Source organism: Tachysurus fulvidraco, chromosome 11, assembly GCF_022655615.1.
Source record: "Tachysurus fulvidraco isolate hzauxx_2018 chromosome 11, HZAU_PFXX_2.0, whole genome shotgun sequence".
NCBI classification, from domain to species: Eukaryota; Metazoa; Chordata; class Actinopteri; order Siluriformes; family Bagridae; genus Tachysurus; species Tachysurus fulvidraco.
Window position 1 is genome coordinate 13,810,762 of NC_062528.1, and position 21,590 is coordinate 13,832,351.

Sequence of the window (21,590 nt, forward strand, 5' to 3'; positions counted from 1 at the left end):
CACTTTTCCAACCCTTTAGTTCAACCTTAAAAATGGCTGATTTGAGTGCTTTCAATTGGCCTCCATAGGGTTTATTGATGTACTTGGGACATTCAGAAAAAATCTACAATTTAGCATGTAGCTGTAGTGCTTTTCAACATTCAAAATTAAAAATAAAACATACAGTGTTGATAGATCAGTACATCGTTTACAGTCTTGAGCATTTTTATAGTTTACTTTATAAGATGCATTTATATATCGTATATATCACATATCGTCGCTGTCGGGAGGAAACCTCCTATGTCCAAATTTTGTCAATTTCATATTTTATCACATATCGATGCTATTGGCCAGTCCCCATGTGGGTCTGTTATTTTTACAAGTTATTAACCAATCTAAAGTCTTGAAAATAGCTTGAGCGCAAATCTCTTAACTCCACTGGACACTTCAACTGTCTGAGAAATCTCGTAACTCCACCTCTTCTTCACTCCGCGGGAGAGCTTCGCGGCATATTTCACTTATAGCTCTTAAACCTTTAAAATTTTAGGAAGTTTAGGAAGATGTATGTAACTACAGTCATTAGCTTTGGTTAACTATTGAAGCCTTGTCTCTTGTCAAAAGGTTCAACGTGACCGCAGACTTTATTGAACACTGCTGGCAGTAGCGACGTCTGTGTCCGTACCATTCTTATCAATGACAGCATAATCTCATATCTCCCTGCTCCCAAGTCATAAAGCTTGTATCTCCGATAAAACGTGACTTTGGGAAAATGTTGTGTTAATGTTGGTACACAACAGTATATGATAGCAATATAAGTTAGAATAACTTTAACGATACAATGTTTAATAACTCAAAAAAAAAAAAAAAAAAAAAAAAAGGCGTTTTTTTTTTCATTTCCTGAAAAATAATGGTTTTGGAGATACGAGGATTCTGCCCGACAGCGACGATATCTATTTTACCTAGTCACCTCTGAGGCACTGAATCTCTGGTGGTGTTTTTCATGCCAAATTTAGAAAGTCTATGCAGGCAACGTTAAATTATTTAAAAAATGTGTTTGCATGCATGTGTGCGCTTTACTGGGCTTTGTCCTCCTTTGCTGTGACAGCAGACTCTAGCTTGGTATGTCCCACCTGGCTTCAGGCCATCACACACGCATTCTGTAGCTGAACCCCTGTACACTTCCTCCCAAGAGGAGCCTGAAAACATAAACACAAACACAGTTATATCAAATACTTAAATATTACACAAAACTTAAGAATCCCACTGGAACATACCACTTAGTCCTTCAGACAGCTCCACCACATACTCAGTCACATCTGAGCCACCAGTCTCTTTGGGGGGATCTGTGGGAAGAGTTGGAGCAGGCGGCCAGGGTGAATACATCGCAGCTAATGCAAGTTCAAAGCCTTCGACTCAAATCTGAACTCACCCCAGGTCATACGGAAGCTGGTTGGATGTTGTTTGCCCTTAACACAGGGTTTGTAGGGGCAGCCAGGTCTGTCTGGGGCCGTAGCAAACTCTGACACAGGACTCGGGTTACTCTTTCCTTCCGTATTATATGCAGCAATCTGAATAATACCAGCATATTAAGTCACAGCAGCACTTTAAGCAGCATTATAACTCAGTGTGTATAATGTACAGTATTATTGCTACAATATGTAAGTGTCATTGTTAACAAAACAGCAACACAAAAGAAACAGCATTAAAATGAGGTCCATGATCAACAGCAGAACACTGTGAAGAAGAAAAGGCTAATGAGCACTTAAATGAATACAACTGGTTCTTTTGAAAGACGTCATCACTTCAACTGCACATTTATAATAGGACCAAAAAGCTCACGACCAACATCAACATGACATCAGCATGCTGCATAGTTATTATAATCAGTATTAAGCAAAGCACACTGACAACTTATGGTGACAGGGTGTAATTGGGCCAACAAAAGAGAAGAGTTGCTCAGCAGGTACTAACAGTCTCATCAGCATCCTGCTAGATGCACTCATCACGTTAACGGACTAATCTTTAGGACCTTGCCCACAGTCAGGCCTTTTTCTGAATGCAGCACGGTGACAAGTTTAATGTTCCTTTAGCTACTTGTTAGTTGAGTTGGTCAGTGTTGTTAATGGAAGGTTACAATCTAATTTTGGTTAAGATTTTCTCATTCTCCTTGTTTTTGTTAAGGCTCAATACATCACGATTTAAGTGGTTTCAGTGCCTCACTTGACCAGACACTCATCACGATCATCATGACAGTTGTGCTAATCACATGCTGGGCAAACTGCCTGTTATTTATGAACATTTATTCATTTATAGTGGACTGGACAGTCAGTCGGACCAAGCCTCCCGCTGTGAAACTGTGTTCCAGGAAGGGTATCAAAATACTTCAGATAAGAGCTGAAACCAAAATGACTGATTACAATAATCAGAAACTATAAATACCCTACTATATGAATAGAATGCAGCCAGAATCTGCTAAATAAACCTGCCAATCAGCATTTGGCGATCCTTCAATTATTACAATTATAAATATGTATATATTATCTGCTATCTTGCTGCAGTAATGCATATGCATCTGATGTTACTAATAAATCTGCAAACAATGTTGTTAATAATACATATAAAGCTTGATATTAGCCATTGTGGTCTAATTTGCTCACTTAACAATAAATTTCACTTCCAGACACAATCTTTGAGTACATGTATACCAAAGAGAACACTATTCTTACCCTGAATTTGTACTTGGTGCTCCGGTGCAGATTCCTCACTGTGCATGACAAGTCATCACCATCATAACTGACCTGGAACCCATATCCCTGTAAATCCAGACCCAACAGTCAGAGCAGTTAAAAATACATAATCTTGTACCTGCTTGTCTATTGTCTGTAAAAGTGAGATTCCCTTCACGTGAATCTAAATACCAAGTCATGTCTAGAATACCGGAATATCTCTGTGTGAACCATAGATAAAGATATTAGAGACCCAGGCATGATGGGAATAGACTATTCCCTTTTCACGCTGTAAAATGGATGGTTGGCTGTGTGAAAAAATCAAAAAACCCAAATGCAGGTTTGCCTTCAACGACTGCAAATACACGTGCTGTGGAAGATTTTCACTGCTTTGTTAATTATGGGAATAAGCTCAACATTAGCTTGTGAATGCACAGAGAGTAAACTATGGGGCACTTCTTTGTGCTGGGTTCTCACCGAGCCCTCTTCTTCCATTTCCAGTATGTAACCAATATCGTCTTCTTTTGGTGAGCTGTCTGGCCTGTTCCACCGCAGGGAGAGCCAAGTGACCCCAGCCTGGATCAGCTCAGGGCTCTTTGGAGGTGCAGGGACACTGCATGAGGTCAACATGTCTACAGGTTCACTGAACTCACTACAACAGAGAGTAAACACGCATAAACCCATGTACAACTCAAGAAAAAATAAGTAGTAGCTGAATAAGTACATCCACATCTATCACGGAGCATTGGGCTCAGCTCACATGCACGCGCACCCACCCAGAGCGCGTGCACACAGAGAACACGCACCTGACACCCATGTCGTTTTTGGCTGCTAGGCGGAATGAGTATTTGGATGCTGGCGAGAGCTTGGTCACCCTGTACTGCTTCTGAGGGCCATAGTAGCACTGCTCGAACACTCCTGTACCTTTACCCTGTTTAGATACGACAAATTCAAATACACCAAAGGACACAAAGTTACAATAAGCACACAATATGTACACAGCAAATTTAAAGCTTTAAAGTATAAAATAACTTTTAATGCGGTAATCCAAAGTATCAAACCTAATCTATGATGGGTATTTTATAAATCTAATTATTCATGTTATATTCCTACACACAAAACGTTTGTGATGGTGTGTAAAGCATCACCTCGTCCCACTGCAGAATGTAGTTTTGAATTTTGGAACCGTTGTCACATGGAGCCTGGAAGAAGATATTTGATTTAAAAAAGTCCATGGTGTAGTTAGGTGGTTATTAAAACATTGAATCACCAATTGTACTGATTTGTATTTTCTAACTAATATTCGTTTTAAAAGATCATAGTCAGAGAAAGATCAGCAGCAAAGAATTATGGCCTTGTGTGCTGCAAAAAACAACAACAAATGATTATTTACGTGCGTTCATGTGCGCATAATACCTTCCACTGCAGGACGAGACAGCTTTTAGTGCCGCTGGCTTTGCGAGGTGGGATGGGTGCGTCAGGTTCACAGCTCAGTGTTGTAAAACTTGCAGGCTCAGACGGGGTTCCTTGTAAACAGTTACATATGGCCTGGACCCTACAGGTGCACATGTACATATTATTACCACTCAATATGTTAGAAATCCTGAAGGTCAAAAATGAGTATCATGATGCATCTAACCAGATTACAGACCTGACATGGTAGTCTGTTGCTGGTCTTAGGTTCTCTATGGTTGCACTAAGCTCCTTACCACTGGTCCAAAAAGATAGAAGGAAATTAATAACATTCAAAATGTCAGTCATAAACATTAAATGGCTTTAAAAAACAATGTAGATAAACCAAATAAATGTTCAAAAAGTGTTTATAAATTCAAAAAGTGAAAAGAAACAGTCTTTACAGTTTATCCCAGAAATACATGGACCTAAACACTGCAACAAGCAAAGACAAAATGTGTTTCTTTTTTTCGTTAATTTAAATTGACAAGAACTAAATAACATCGAGATCACAATTACATGGCAAGTAGTGAACTGCACTTCTTTTCTTGCACGGAGCATATTGCTTGTTAGACCCTGACTGTCACATCAATCTAGTTAAGTTATTGTATATGGATTTTTCTAGGTCCAAATGAACTTTGGACATGTCATTAATGTCTATTGTGCAGCCTACAAACTGAATTTATATTGTATTACCTGTAGGCAGTGTTGTATTTGCCATCCTTGCCACTGTACGAGACGGACACCTCATAGCTGACAGTTGGCTCCTCGGGATTCTCTTCTGGCTCTTTCTGCTCCTCATCTACAGTTTGCCTTACTGGAGCGTTCCAGCAGAGACACGCTCCTCTAGCCTGAATATCTGCCACCTAAAGATATCACAGATCAGTGACCCTGATGTCACTTATGTATTGAGTTATACAAAATGAATTCAGGCACATGAGTACTGCAGAAATAAAACAAACAAAACAAAACACATTTATTTTGTGGCAGTGGGTCTCTCTTGACTCTTTGATAACAAAGCACACGACAGATGCACAAATCCATAGCACACTGAAAGCTTAACACAGATTCGGTTCCCCTAGTTTGTGCTATTTTACTGTTCCTCTACTTCTGTAACCGCTGCTTATATCCCTGTAGCCATTTCTGTGGAAATAATCAGTCCATCTGGACCAAGATGGCCTTCAACCAAAGCCCTCGCTTGACTGCCTGCCTCATTTCCTTCTGTCTCTTTATTTAGCCTCTCAGGGCTCTTGTAAAGATTGTGACAACAAAACCAATGTAACTAGCTGCTACACAAGAATATCACAACTTTTATTAACTACAACACTTAAGGCAGCACTTAAAAGTGATCATACTTATTTTATTCACCAGATAATAGGTCCAAAAAAAGACAATCATTCTTGCAATAAAAAAAACCCTGGAAAAATCCATTTAGAAATAGTTTGCTAATACAGATGAATTTAACTGATTGGCACAGCCTCAGAATGTTTAACATAATAAAACTACACATTAGAGCAAAATACACATTATTCTGGCATGTTCTATAGCGGGCATCACCAAATGGCAGACCACTGTCCGTATCCGGACCGAGTGACGGGTCTGCCCGGACCCGTTAAAATTCTAATATTATCATATTAAGCATCTCCTTATTATAATCTAAAAGATTATATAAGCTCTTTGATATTAATAAAAAGATAAATCTTTCATTCATGCGCAGTTAATCTAGTTATTACGACAAGAGAGTCATCAAAAGCCAAGCCAAAAACAGATTGTTTCTGTTCCATACTCCAGATCAGAAGGTGGCAGTAATGCACCTAATTACGCTGGCAGGACAATTAAGATTCAAACTGCTGGCAGGACAGTTACAGGCCCATTTCTCTCACTAGGAACAGAAGATGGAAAGGGAGTAAGGAGAGGTGGAAAGGAGAGAGGAAAAAGGGAGCTGCTCAAAGCTCTGCACTTTTCTTTTATTCAGTAAATTCTGCCCTGTTCTATTTTACTTGAAATGTTCTTTTGCCCAAGTTCCTGTGTTATTAATATAGTTAATGTTTAAAAAGGGGCAGCTCAAAAGTCTTTTGTTTAATTTTTTTTAAAGATTAAAAGCACTTTTATTTTATTCAAAAGATTCTGAATGTTTTACATTATTTTAAATATAGGCCCTAAGTTCAGGCTGCTCAAAGCCGTGTTTGCACTTTTTATTTATTTTATTCAGAAGAAATTCAGTGTCTGTTGTCTGTTACTTGACATGTAGTAAAGACAACTACAGGATTGTTTTACATTCAAGTGCCATACAAGTTCAGACTTTGAAAACACTTGAAATTTAACAATAAATTATATAGAAATGTATGTGCGTTATTGATTTTATTAACATAAGGGTACACTATTTCAAAGTGGCAATATAAGATTCAGACCTTTGCTCGGAGGAAATTTTAGTAACTGGACCTTTTTAAATTTTAATTGAATACCCCTGGTCTATAGACTTAAACAAGGATGTAGTAATTTGGTTGCTGATGACGTTTTATATAGAGCATTAATGAGCCTTTACAGTCAGTTATTACTCGATTTCCAGGGACACAACTCACAATACTCACAAATGTGTAATCATGCAATCGACAAAATATAAAGTCACAGCAATCGTATACAGTGACAAATGATCGTTGGAGGCTTTCGATAAACCAGAGGATCACTCGTATAATGTATGGATAAATCTTCCATAACTTACCACAGGCTTGCTGATATTCTTTAACCATTCGCGAAGAGCCTGAATCTTTTCATTCGATTCTGAGAAGAGAAATTAACAGAAGAAAACAATAGCTTCAACATGATTGTTTACTCTCTCACGTCTCTATACAGGACATTCTAAAAAGATCAGAAAACTGTGTAGCCCAGGTCAGGCTGTGATAGTGAAGTCAAAGATGCATAGTACAGTCAGGCTACATTCAGGATTGTGTGAGTTCCTAAAGCTGGTTCACAACTCTCAAAAGCTATAGCACCAGTTCCCACGCTACGGTGGAGATTTGACAGGACTATCATTTCTGCTATTTAACTGTCTGCCTCACCACCTGATCTATATTTGAAAAAGAAAAAAGAACAGTTTAAGGCGATTAGAATCATGAAGTCTGGCAAACTTCAGTGATCGGAACCATAATTGGTACGAAGCCTTGGCAGTCTATGGATGATCCTGCACTGGACCATAAAGCTCACAGATTACAGTACAACACAAACTTACAGTATGCATTAAAACATGTCTTTTACTATACCATACAACAGTCATATTGAATAGAACATGTTATAAGGCAATGGCACTCCCATGTCACATGATTAATATTAACTCACATTATCCCAATTCTGAATTGCTAGACTTTTGGTTTGGGTATCGGTCTCTTAGACAATGCTTATGCCTGACAGCAAACTATTTAGTTCAACCAATTCCACATTGATGATGCACAAACCTAAACTACAAGTAAAGAATACCCAGAATGCAATGCATATTTTGAAGGCATACAGTGAATGAATGGCTGGTCTTTTGTAAATGTGTTTATATGAAAGGCTGAGATTAAAACAGTTTACTTGAACCTCAAGTCCTCAACCCCTGTATAGTGAGTTACGTAGTGCTCCAGTGTACTGCAGTGTAGTTGATAGTGACTGGGGTCATTACATAAACAGAAGTTATTACATGACTTCTGACAGAAGAATTACTGCATGACAGAAGAATGACTGGAAATTACTGGAAGTGGTTAATGAATATTATGGCACAATGTATAATGGGATCAGTATCTCCCTACCAGCAGACTCTGTCTCTCTCACTCTTCCTGAACATTCTTTTCCCAGGCCAGTGAGTGTAGCAGCCTGGCTTTGCTCCTCCACACCTTTGAGAAGGCCATTCTGGAGGTCTCCTCCTGCTGCTGGTGGGGTTCCACGGTTCTTCTGTGGAGAGAGTGGAGGACTATCTTTGGTAGGAGCCTGACCGCCCGCTCCTCCTCCTGCCTGACCACCCTGACGCTCCTTCAGCTTCTTCTGCAGCCGTTCATGCGCTTTGTTAGCCCTTTCATCCCGGTGAAACGCTGCGCGTCCATGTGCCGGGTGAGTGTCTGGAGAAACTGGAAACACATGCAGACAGACTGATTGCATATGGGACAAAGCTTGTGTATACACACAATGGATGTGTGTGTGTATATATATATTTATATTAATTGTACACATCCACATCCACTGTTTATAGATAAAAACACATTTGGGAGAAACCAAAAAGCTGCTCATTAACATACAAACATGATCTCCACAACAAGACATGGTGAACACCAGGGTAAGCATTATCCTTGGCTTCTTTCTGCTTCTTGGACTGATGGACATAATTATATAGCAATTTTCTTTTGGTTGATGGAATTCACTAGGCAGAGTTAAAGTAATGCCATTCTTTTTTCATTTTTTAATATTGGTTTTAATAGTCCTTATAGTTATGGTTTTATAGCCAAACCCTTAGTGATAAGATTTATAGAATACTATCCAGAGATACCTTCTCTAACTATCTCTGGGGCCTTCGATGTACAGTTGTATTTATATCCAGATCATACAACACGTTAATGCACACAGTTTGACTTCTGACTTCTAAAACTCCATTTTGAATAAACAGCAGGCCCATAATAATGGTCAGAACATGCCATGCTTGATCAGACAGTCAAACCATGTGAGCAGAAAGTTATTTTAGCAAAGTTAAAAAAAAAAAAAAAAAAGATTTATGCAGCTTGAAACCCGTTTTAGCTTACTGTGTTTGCAAGCAATTTATATAGACAAAGCTCAAATGTGTCTTTTGGTGACTTCAGGCAGCTTTCCAAATTAAGTGGTGACTCATATTTGAGTCTATTAATTTGAGTCTAACTTATATTTGAGCTATTAATTTCTTTATTCACTAGTGTATCTACTCATTATTAATCTCAGCTACGACTTAAGGATATTTAAGTAACTGAGCTGCTGGGATAATGGAGTTATAAAACCAATAAGCAATCAACCTCTAAATCTGTGTTTGTTTATTAATTACACAAAAAATGCGTAAACAACAGCAACTATTTACTGAGTGATTTCAGAAAACATTGAATGGATTATCAGTACAAGATGTGTGAGATTAGTGTGTGTGTGTACACTCACCCTGGTCTGTGTAGATGTGGGCTGGGTGGTACTGAGAGATGTACTGGGCATTCATGTCTCCAGTTCCGCCGGCCATGCCTGAGTACAGGTGAGGAGGATGAGGCAAGATTGGATGTGGATGGGGAATGAAGGCCTGCAGGTGGGGGTGGGTGGGAGGAGGGGGAGGGTGGTGCAGGGGAGAGTGGCCCCCAGGGTGAAACTCTGCCTGAGGCAAGACCAACACTCGCCTTACTCCACTCTCCTCAATGATCTTAGAACAAATCACACACACACACACACACAAAAGAATTACAATGAAGACAACAAACCCAAAAAGAAGTAAGCTCCTTAATTGGTATGCACTGTGAATTCAATTGAGTGTATGTTATCACAAATGCAAATTTACATTTCCAGAATTTGGAAGACACCCTTATCCAATTGAGGGTTAATGGCCTTGGCTTAGGGGCCCAACAGTGGTAGCTTAGTGGACCTGGGATCGAACTCACAACCTTTTGATTGGTAGCCCAACACCTTAACCACAAGGCTGCCACACGCCCAAAATAAAAAACCAAAAAAAACAACAACTCACTTGTTGAACATATCCAGGAGGCACATAGATTGGAGGCACTGAACCATTTGGGGACATCATGGGAACCTGAGCAGGACCTGCAAGAACACAAATCAATCACACATTACAATACACTCTCAAATATCTAAACATCTATTCTACCAAGCAGTCACTATAAGAGTGGGTCCCAGTACAAGGAACAAAAAATCATTAGCTTTCCATCCCGTACAAAACCGTTACACTTTATTTGGAGCTTTTCAGACAAAAATACTAGGAGCATCCATTAAAACCATCTGTCTAATATTTTAGGTGACCGTCACCCCATGTTCTCTCCAAAAAAATCACAAACTCAGGACATTCATCAGTGCTATTCGTCAGCACTATTAGCATTAAGCCTATTCTGTCAGACAGGTTTTCCTGTGGTGCTGCTAATGCAACATCAAATAAACAAACAAACAAACAAACAAAAAACACACTTCCGCTTGACACATCATATAAAGCAAATGTATGTGTATGAATGCAAGTGGGTGTTTGCCACAGTGAGTGATAAATTGATAAGTACCAGACTCTCCAGGGAAAGCTAAAACAAAAGGTTTGCAATGCTACAAACAAGTCTACGAATCCTGAAAGCAGGGGCATACAAATGTACATTGATTTGTACTGTTAAGGAAATCAACATCACACTACTTGGTCTTGTATCTTATGATGTCTGATTACATCACAAACACGGCAAAAAAAAATTAAAAATTCAAAGTACATAAACAAGTCTTAAATTAATGGCAGATGCTTATTTTAGGATTCTCGTTGCAAAATTAACCCTTGAGTGACTCTGGAAAGGCTGCTGGGATCAGGCTCATTTGCTTAAGCTATGGGGTGCTGAAAGAAATTGACGGGTTGAACCAACAGGCATGATTCAGAAGATCTGCAGACAAGTTCAAGTTAAAGACCCTCTGTTAATGAGCATTTGCAGGCAAAATTGCTATTCAGATTTTCATAGTATTACTAGCAAAAAATATGTAGGCCTCATGAATAGACTAGAGATGAACTGCGTTGCATTTGATCTGATTCCGTAAGCAGTCAGATTTCTATTGGAGACAGAAAGTTAGAGTTTGAGTGCTTGACAGATTTTACTCAACAACCGGCCGCACTTGAGACAAGACACACTGAGACAAGACACACACCACCACCTGTGGGCTATGTTGATATACTAGATGAGAGATGCCGTTTCTTCAAGGAGTTATGTTTGAGCCACGGCCAGAAGTGTTAAAAAGTACAGGGTACTTACTGAGAGAAATTGGAAGTCTTGTATCTAAAGGGCTAGAGTTAGTAAAATACGTCACTCTACATGATATATTGTTATTACTTAGTTTTACTGATGAGAAACCCTGATGGTGTATAAAAACGGAATTATCTTCCGTCAGTTTGAGGTAACAAGGCATTGCAGCATTGAACAACTTACCAACCTACACAAACTTACTAAACTCACAAACAAACTCCTATCACCACAAGCCTTTTTTCCCCCTCAACCAAAAGATGGCTTATAAAAGGGAACAATGTCTGCAGGAAGAGCTGAAAACATAAGACAATCTATGTTTGCTGCTAATGAGCTGTTACTGTACAGCAAGACCTGCCCACATAGCAGGACAAATACATACTAGAAAGTATTATATTTAGATGAACACAAGCCTGGTACAGATAGGCTTATCAAAAATATTGTGAAGTCTTGCACAATAAACACGATTTTTTTTGTTGCATTTTTCACCTTTATATACAGTGTACATGACTGCACTGTAGCATTACTACTAAGGGACAGGTGCATAAAACAAACAAAAACAAACAAAACTTCAGAGATAGATTTTCACAGTCTAGTATGTAGATCTTATGTAAAAGAATCTTCCAGCTAGCTTTAAAAGTAAAGCAAGTCATCATTCTTGACTGTGATTCATCTGTATAACTAAAAACAGAACTCAAATGAGGTCAGAAAAACCTGGAAAATAAAATAAAAAACGAATATTAAGAGACAACCGATAGATACACAAGACCAAATAAAAATCTATAAAATGTAGAAATCTAATTTTCTATATGTGCCCGTCATCAGAAGCAAACGTTCGAACACCTAGATGACCTGGCACTGATGTTTATATCCATATAAACAGTTTAATTATTTACTTCGTGTTGTTAACATAGCTAAGGACTAGGGTTGCAAAATTCCGGGAATTTCTAGGCCTCGACTACCACAGAAGCAGAGACCTAATAAGCTTGAGAAAAATGCTTTATTTTACAAATTTGATTGGGACTTTATTAGAAGTGCAAGCGTGGGGGATGCTGTCATTTTACAGCAATCATAGGGAAATATGTTTATTACAATTATTAAGTTTATGATGTTCATTACAATAATATAATGAACATACATACTAATAATGTTTATTATGCTTTTGTGTCACTCAATGAAAGAATCAATTAAAGTTCTTCTTACAATTTAATCAGTCAATATGTCAATTTCAAAATTTGTATTACTTTGCATGCATGGCTGCTTATGACCAAACAAAATGTTTATTTATGTTTGTATATGATATAGTTTATATCCATTTCCCTATATTTCCAAATAATTTCCATAAATTCCTGTAAATTTCCATAAATTCCCCGTAAAGTTTCCAATTTTGAATAGTCCCAAAATTCCCCAGATTATGTTCCCGTGGAAAGTTTCCAGAAACATTCCGAATTCCTTAAAAAATAGTGAGTAGAAACCTTTCCCTCATTTACCAAGTCAAATGTTGGGAATATTTTAGTGTAAATAACAGACAGAAAAAAAAAGACAAATGTGTTTGAAATGTGGCCCTAATAGGAGAAAATATGACACCAGACCATGTACAATTTGTGTCAGATTACATTCTCGTAGCCTAGAAGACGTTTCCCGGCAAACCAAACCAGCTGCTAAACATAAATAAATAAATAAAAATATATAAATACTAACAGCTATGAAGTTTAGAGCTCATTAGTCATTATTTGCTGGCCTCACTACAGACAGTACTGTTTTTCCAAAGCAAAAATACACAAGCACTTCAGACAGACAGCCATTATGTCTTTACAGTGATGTGGAGTGCTGCGTTAGCTTTGAAGTCTGATTTGGACGGACTGAATCTGCATAATTGATGTGAAGTGAGTCAGTCTGGTATAACAGGTGAGTAGTGCACACGTGCGCGCACGCAAAAACATAGCTGTTTGAGGGACATAAATGGTTTAAAAATAAACCATTACTGCATTGGCCATTAAGTAAACTGACATAAATCATGCAACATGTAGGACATTTCGGATTGCAGCAAATGTGAGAAGGTTAGGAATAAAATCTATTTTACATTGTTGTGCAAATAATGAAATGTTCAGAAGTATGAGGACACCCAAAAATCACCCAAATGAGGGCCTTCAGCACACTGCTACCCAAAAGCTGCAAGCACACAAACATACAGAAATGTCTTGGTACACTGGAGTTTGAAGATTCCTGTTCACTAGGAAAAAAAAGAGCTTATCAAGATTAAAGTTGAAGACAACTGTCCTGCATGCGTTGTCTACTGGATGCGTTGTGATGAACTGGAGCGTACACCAGGCCTCCACAGTGCCTGACACAAAGCCATGTTCCACAATCTAGTGAGAAGCCTGAAAAAGGATTTTCAGCTAGCAAGTACGAGTGTGATGGTCAGGTGGATATAAATATTCAGCCATACATTTTATGTTACTGTGTATGATACCTAATTAGTTTTTCTGATTGTGTTGACCAACTTCTGGTAGAGAAAAAAGTTGGGGAATTAGAATATTAGATAGAAGAAATGGATAAGCATGTGAAGCTTGCACTAGAAAAACAAAGTAGGTTCATTCCAATAAGAAAAGTACCCCCTGGAGTAGAAACTTATACAGTGCAGAAACAGAAGTTCCTGAGTTCCTCAAAGCCTAGTTCTGGTAAGAGTAAGATGTGTAAGAGGTGAATCTGTCTACTGAGTAAGATGAGGTAAACAATACAATATGCTATAAGCTCAACAGCAGGATAAAAAGGTGTTTATAGCTGTGATGGAGATCACAGGTGGGTTACAGCTTTTCTCCCTTTATTTGGTTTGGTTCTAAGAGGCTGAGCCTGTCAGAAACAGGCAAAATGTGACAGGACAAAATATCGAGTGACGGGAAAAGGAAGGAGGAATCAAGAGAGACAGGATGTGAAAATATGGAAGAAATAGGATGTATTAAAAAAAACAGAACACCCATACTTGCATCAGTCTGACGCACAAGCACTGGCAGATGAGACACAAAGGCCACATCCCCCTCTCTCCCCTCTTTTCCTCATCCCCATCCCCCTTCTCTTATTCATTCACTCTCTCAGCCACACACACACACACACACACACACACACACACACACACACACACACACACACACACACCTCCCCTCAGGAACAGAGCCAAGCTGCTGCTTTGCTGACGTGGACTCTAGAGACAGCCTTCCGGAGGAAGCATCAACAAACACAGAGTGAGAAAAACACACATTAAAAAAAGTATTAAAAAAAAGAAGAAGAAGAAGAAGAAAAAAAGGGGGTGAGTCAGGAACAGGCCAAACTCCAATCCAGCAGGCAGGCCTGTCTGGCATGTGAACAGCAGCTAAACTTCTTTTCCTATTAGACAAACAGCACTCTGTGTGTGTGCCTGCATGTTAGAGGAAAAAGACGACAGGGATGTTGGGTGAAGCTGAAACAAGCTAAAGGCTTATGCTGTGTTCGCTGTCTAGTATGTCATCTGTGCCTGTGCTGGAGGTAGACACCAGACTGTTCTCTCTGTACAGTCACCAGCACTAACAATATCTGTGGTATCTAGCCAGCGAGCAGTGAGATGAGGGTTTATAAGCAGCCATCAGAACAGTCTGAGTGACCGTGGCTCTGGGAGCAGACTGGGCTTTGCTCTTAATTACAGCTAATCCAGATGAACACACTGTTAGAGAAGGCACCCTGCTGGCGTTTAATTACAACGACCCTCAAATTATTAAAACAAACACGCAATCGCCAATGTATCCACTAGACTAGCAGCTAAAAAACATCAACACCATCTTAATCTGTCCTTTAATCCCCAGGCTCCTAAGAGCTGTATCCATTTTTACTGTATAGGAACATTTAACATCAGAATACTAAACAATCACTCAGCTTACTGTTTCACTCAAAATACACACAAAAAAGGTAAAAAAGGAAAAAAAAAAAAAGAAAGAAAAAAATAAGAGACGAGTCAATCAACATATAAAACTAAAAAGACAGTTTTAAACTCTGACCTCCGGAGTTGTGTGTAAACAGGGTTTTATGGTAGATTTATAATGAAAATACCGATACTCCACCTTCAAGTGAGATGTAGACACTAGTAACATTTACATGTAAAATTCATGTGAGATGATATTTACCTGGAAGAAAAGGAGGAATTATTCTGGTAGAGAAAATAAATATGATTGAAGTATTATAGGTCTGAAAGTGTGTATAAATCAGCCTGTGTGAAAAACATGATTTGTATATTTGTGTCTTCAAGGCCCCAGTAAAACTTCCCAAGCATCCATCACTAAAACCAAAAGGAAAAAAAAAAGTGCACACACACTTCATAAAAACATGCCCAAATCAACCTTTCAATGTCTGTCCTCCTGAAATAAAAGCAAGAGGAAAAAAATACAAATAAAAATCTATTGAATGGCTTGAGGGGATAATTCAACTAAATTAAAGGGGAACGTGGTGAGACGAACTCTGAAAACCCACACAGATTTATTATCAAATATAGAGAGCAGTTATGCAACACAAGTTAGGTAAAGCCTTAGAGGTATGATGAAGGAAAAGAACTGTCCCCAAAATAGTAAAGCTGTAGCTAATTTCAGAAATAGCCCTCTTACAGAAATATTACCAGAACATAAAACAAAGGTGCACAGATAGAAAATCTTTCTTCTGCATGCAGCAAATGTAGAGAAGGATGAGTCACAGACTGTTTTATTCTCAAAGCTACAGACGATGTGAATGAATGGTGTGTGTGAGTGTGTGTGTTTGAGTGTGTGTATGTATGTGAGTACACATGAGAATTAACAGGAAAGGAGATGTGTGTGCAGACATATCAGTGCAGAATGTAATAGTCACATGAGCTTGTCTGGACTTAATGTGATTGCACTCAAGTGTATTGAAGTCCACGTCTAACTTGATGTTATGTGTTTCGTAAAATCTGTGAGTTGTAAAGGCAGTCTGTCCAGGCAACATTTAGAATTTTACATGCTTTCATGAATATGAGGAACTTTAGCTCAGTAACTAGATTCTAAAAGCACTGATCAGATCGTAGGACACAGCATCAGTAAATTAACCATGCTTGATGCCCGATGACAACTGAAATAGGCACAGGCTCCCCGTGACCCGAGAAGTTCAGATAAGCGGTAGAAAATGAATGAATGAGTGAATGTACATGTTTCCATCATTAAGTAAACAGTAAGTAGAAATGTGCTGAAAGAGCACATCTGGGTAGAGCCAGAAATAGTACAGACAATTGCAAACATTACACAATCGTGGTAATGAGGTCTCAGATTAGTGAGTATTCCAGCAGACAGTAAAGCTCAGCTATCTTCAGTATCAGTGTCTCAGTTAGTATCTGTCAAATGATTTATTTTATAAATGGGTTTCTTTTTTTTTTTAACTGAACTGTGCTTCACAATTAAACGTCTTTACACTATAAAGATAAGAAACAGAAGCATAACAAAATCTATAAATAATTTTTAAAAAGATGAGAGCCATTAAGATTAAAGCACTGGCACATGCAGCTTTCTTTTTCCCCTCTTGTGCTCAGTAGGAATCCTGTGAAGGGACAAATACACATTTTAATATGAGCACAGGAAATTCTAGAAGTTGAGACTTTTGTGTATCTATTATTTTATTTAGAGCATTATTCAATAACTGACCATCACAATAAAGTGTCAACTGCTTTCACACGCATTACCTAAATAATAACCACAATCATCTTACTACACAATCTTTTGTACCTTACATAATCAAAATGTTTTTTTTTTTTAATAAATGCAAAACAACAAAACTGGCAGCAACTACAACACCAGAAGCATTACATGTTTAGAGCTAGAATGGCCATTGTATGCATGTGTGGGATAAAATCTTGTTAACATTACGCTGTACCACTACAGACAAATGAAAACACAGAATAGAAAGCAGGCACAAAGCATGACAAGCTTCTTTTTAAAGAACAAGAACATTCAGCCCTCTAAAGATAAAAATTAACACATTTATTAGAAACATGGCCTCTCTTTAAAGTTTATCCATAACACTGGGGCTCTACATTCACCATACACTGAATTATTTAGCTGCTTCCCCATCGTGTAGTTTTGCTTTGTGAGGAACAGACACACGGGATGGACAGTACTGGGTTGCAGTAATAAGCTTGCTACACTGTTGCACTATATCCGATGGAAAAGTGCTGTAAAGCTCAGACGTCAGTGCCAGCCTAGATTTGGTGACCTCTGTAAAAAGCCAGCACAAATGGACTTTCTGGGATCCAAACTAGAACAAAGACCATATAAATCCATGTTAGGACAGGCAGGCATGCGCGCGCACACGCAGGCAGGCATGCGCGCGCACACGCAGGCAGGCATGCGCGCACACACGCAGGCAGGCATGCGCGCGCACACGCAGGCAGGCATGCGCGCGCACACGCAGGCAGGCATGCGCACACGCAGGCAGGCATGCGCGCGCACACGCAGGCAGGCATGCGCGCGCACACGCAGGCAGGCATGCGCGCGCACACGCAGGCAGGCATGCGCGCGCACACGCAGGCAGGCATGCGCGCGCACACGCAGGCAGGCATGCGCGCGCACACGCAGGCAGGCATGCGCGCGCACACACGCGTGTTAAAACACATACATGCAGGCGCACATAGTGACAAACACACACAATTAAAATTTTAACCCAATACTGCCAATAAAAATGATCAGTGGCAGCTCCTGAGGCAACAACGTGTGAAAATCCTATTCTATAATTCATTTACACTACCACTTATGGATTCTCTAATCTTATTGAACGGGAGATGTTCATGAATTTTCCATAATCTACATTTTATATTAATATGCAAGTTCTAATGTGTTATCACATCTAAAGCAATAACATACACTTGACATTTCTTCCACTTTTCATATCTTCATTTTCTAGCAATCAGAGGTAATTTTTTTTCCCCTTTCCCTCAACTACCAGCTCTAACCATCACATTGCAGGTTTCAACTGGGGATGATGGGGCAAACCCAAGCTTCCACCAAGACATGACACACTTGGAGGAGGCGGCTCTCTTCCTGTTTCTGCATACATGACTTCACAATTGCCAAGGATTGGTTACTGCTGCTCTGATTGACAAGGGAGAAAGAGCACGCTGAATTCCTTGGCTTTCAGCCACAGATGGCCTTGTCATGGTTTCAACTCACAATCTCTTTTGCAAGTCTTGAGAACCTAGTGGTTTGCTGTTTCTCAGCAACAAGGTGAGCTGCATTTTTGTCTATTATCTTACAGGGAAAGAAAAAAAAAAAACAATGGAGGAAACTGACCATAGCTTTTATCAGAAGTATGATTAAAATGATTAAAATGAATAAACATTTAATGGATGGTCAAAAACATTAAATGTAATAACACATGAATATAAAAGCATAACTTGTTTTTCAATAAATAAAATAAATACAATCTGATAACACATCACACCACACCCAGTGTTTATTACAGAATTAGGGTTTGTACTAATCTTGCCACCCTGTTGAGATTTTCCCATTGTGCTTTCTGCATCTACACTACTGTATATACTCTGAAATCAGACCTTGTTTTCAGAGCTGGGAATATTGCTAATCACTGATTTAGGCTTCGGTTAGCTATTTTGTGGTACACTCATTGTGTTTGAAGTTTCAAGTAAAGATAAGAATCACAAGCGGGCAAACCTTACTAAATAATCAGGGCACACTTGGGGCGATTAGGACAGAATTAAATTCTCTCACAAGAGGTACTATGGTTCACTTGCCACGAACCTGCGATAAACCTTCAATTAAAACTCTGGTCCACCCCTCCTCCTCTTTTTTCCACCTTCTCATCTTTCCACAGTCCTGCCTGTTCATATTAAACAGACAGATATGCAGCCTTTGGCCTGCATGTGGCGTTTACGTACTTCCTCCTACTAAAAATACATGAATGAATCCTTAAAATAGACCGAGATGGAAATTGGGAGGAGGGGTTCTCTCATTGATTTTAGTGTTGCCTCCAGTTCATATTAAGGTTAAGAACGATGGAAGTTAACCTCGGAATGAACGAGGTTAATGAACAATTGAGCACAGCCACCTCCCTCCCTGAACACACGGTGAGCAGTGAGTCATCGATCTGCCAGCGTCACTGACAGACAAGCGCTCACAGAAACATGCCAGTTAGCACTAGCCTCACTATCCTTTGTCCTGCTTTTCACACACCTCCAGGAAAAAGACTTGTAAATTTAGGCCGCTCACATCGTTTTAGTCAGGAAGGGGTGATCTATTAATAGCAGCTGTTTACCGGAAAAAGTCTGAGGTTAACCACTACTGGGAAGTGCTTTCTCTACATCCGAGTGTACCACATCCTCATCTAGAACCCTACACATGGTTTATCATGTGTGAATAACCAATGAGAGATATCTGTTGTCCAAGCCAAACAGAGCATGAGGAGCTGGATGCTAAAGCCAGCTTCTTTAAAGAACACAGCAGCCATTATCTATAATCTCAAGTTACACCTGTGCAATTATTGGCTGCTTAATGCATTTATTTTCTGCTCATTTGGGATGTAGATGCCACCGCATTTAATCATTTCTTTCAGTGACCTATAATCATCACTAGCACACATTTCTTGCGTAGGGCTTATAGAAATATTTAAGCAGACAGTAATGTTTACAATATTTAATGAGTACAGTTTGGGTCTACAGTTTCTTTGGTACAAAAGAAAGTGTTCATCCTATTATCAGGAGAAATCCATGATGCCACACATCTGTGGGCAGGAACCAAAATTGCCTGTGCTTTATTTGCCCATCACTCACAATGACACCGTCCTATTGTGGGCACTGGTCTGATCAAGTATGTGGAAGAGGGCAGACAGCGCTCTTCTCTGTGAGTGTAAGACTGCCATGTCAGCAGAAGTTTAAAAAGCTGTGGCTGGTTGGCTTCACATGTCTTGGGGAGGTTGATTTATTTAGTTTACATGAATCAGTAAAACAAAATATTTTACATTTTTAAAACCTGTTGTATTTAATATTCAACTCGGCTAAAAATGATTAAAACGCATTGGATATTTTAATAAAAAGATTATAATAACCACACAATCTCTGAAAAAGTATATCGTGACACACCTGTGATTCATCACAAAAATCAGCTCCTAATAGATATAGTCTGCTGAAAAGGAACTGGAATATATTAATATATCATTAGTTAACTGTATATAATCTGCTGTATACAAAGACAATATAAACAGTACAGTTGGGATTTCGGTGTGTAACAGGTGCACAATTAAATGGTCTTGTTACATTTATCCTTTATCCATTAAGCTTTAAATTTACCTGTCAATTCTTACTCAGTGCTGCTGTATTTTATAAAATCTAAAACATTTCCATGTCAGGCGTAACAACATGCTTTGATATAGAGACACTATCGACTCCACTACTATAGACAACAACAATAGCAGCACAGCTAAAGTGTGCACAAATGAATTCACAACATCCTCAACAGTACAACAGCAGAGTACAAATCAAACAAAATAACCTGGACTACTGGTTGCCTGATCAAAAGCTTTGCAGTGCTCCGTAATCTTTCACTTTCAGACACACTTCACATACTACAGTAGCAACAGCTGCCAATCAGAGGCTCTGGCAGAGCCAGTCTTTTTTTTTTTTTGAGTCAGACACAGTTCGTAATGTTTTCATACATCCCACACAATGGCTGAACACAAAAGAACCGTTCAGACACAGTGAACGTGTAAGACATCTCATAGCAGTCCCACAGAGAGCAGACACTCACTGCTGTGCTGAGAGGGATCTCCATCAAAATGACTTTCATCATCTGACGCATCAGAGTGAATTCACGTCAAACATGTATACAGACAATCTTTATAACGCCGTGAATGATGCAGTAACAATGTTCCAGGAGAATTAGAGCCACCTTCACTGTTCATCACTGTTAGTACAACACAAGGGTGGTACAGACCAGGTGTTGTTTTGCTCAGCGCTTTTAGGTTCAGACACATGCTGTTGTTTTACATTCACTTAGCCCCCATTCAAACTGGATTAAATTTTACACAGGGCCTTTTTACACCTGGTCACTTCATGTGATTTCTCTGATCCGATAGCTATCTGATTTGTTAAAACTGTTCCATTTACATTAGGCCAAATAAATGTGTCATGGCGAATCGGATATCAATCTGATCTTTCTACTCCCGCCCAATATGCAAATGTATTTTACCTCATTTCCGGGGTAATTGAAATGGAACACGCTTTGGTGTATGCGGTTTTCAGAATGCAATCAAAAAGAAGATGAAAAAAACTTATGACAGTTATGCTACAATAAAACCAACCCTGCGTGTCGTCCATGTTATTTGGCGCGATGCACGACTCGCGAGTCACTTGCGAGTGACGTACTTCCGTTTGGATAGTATAGCGCTGACGTATATGGCTTGAACAACCACATTCATTTATACCTGTCCAGTT

At 39.1% G+C, this 21,590-nt stretch overlaps 1 protein-coding gene across 5 annotated transcripts in view; it reads right to left on the reverse strand.

Annotated features, from left to right (window-relative positions):
• Positions 1-21,590, reverse strand: part of fndc3a (fibronectin type III domain containing 3A) — a 61,944-nt gene that overhangs the window by 9,861 nt on the left and 30,493 nt on the right. For 4 of the 5 annotated variants that reach the window (XM_027145847.2, XM_047820309.1, XM_047820313.1 and 1 more), the window contains 14 exons: positions 9,871-9,947; positions 9,303-9,552; positions 7,943-8,257; positions 6,880-6,938; positions 4,854-5,023; positions 4,357-4,416; positions 4,122-4,260; positions 3,854-3,907; positions 3,512-3,636; positions 3,183-3,357; positions 2,706-2,792; positions 1,409-1,547; positions 1,254-1,322; positions 1,057-1,175 (listed from right to left, as the gene is read on the reverse strand). In XM_027145847.2, coding sequence (XP_027001648.2) covers positions 1,057-1,175; positions 1,254-1,322; positions 1,409-1,547; positions 2,706-2,792; positions 3,183-3,357; positions 3,512-3,636; positions 3,854-3,907; positions 4,122-4,260; positions 4,357-4,416; positions 4,854-5,023; positions 6,880-6,938; positions 7,943-8,257; positions 9,303-9,552; positions 9,871-9,947 — 1,838 coding nt within the window. The remainder of the gene's footprint in view (positions 1-1,056; positions 1,176-1,253; positions 1,323-1,408; positions 1,548-2,705; positions 2,793-3,182; positions 3,358-3,511; positions 3,637-3,853; positions 3,908-4,121; positions 4,261-4,356; positions 4,417-4,853; positions 5,024-6,879; positions 6,939-7,942; positions 8,258-9,302; positions 9,553-9,870; positions 9,948-21,590) is intronic. The other variant, XM_047820311.1, reaches the window with a different exon arrangement.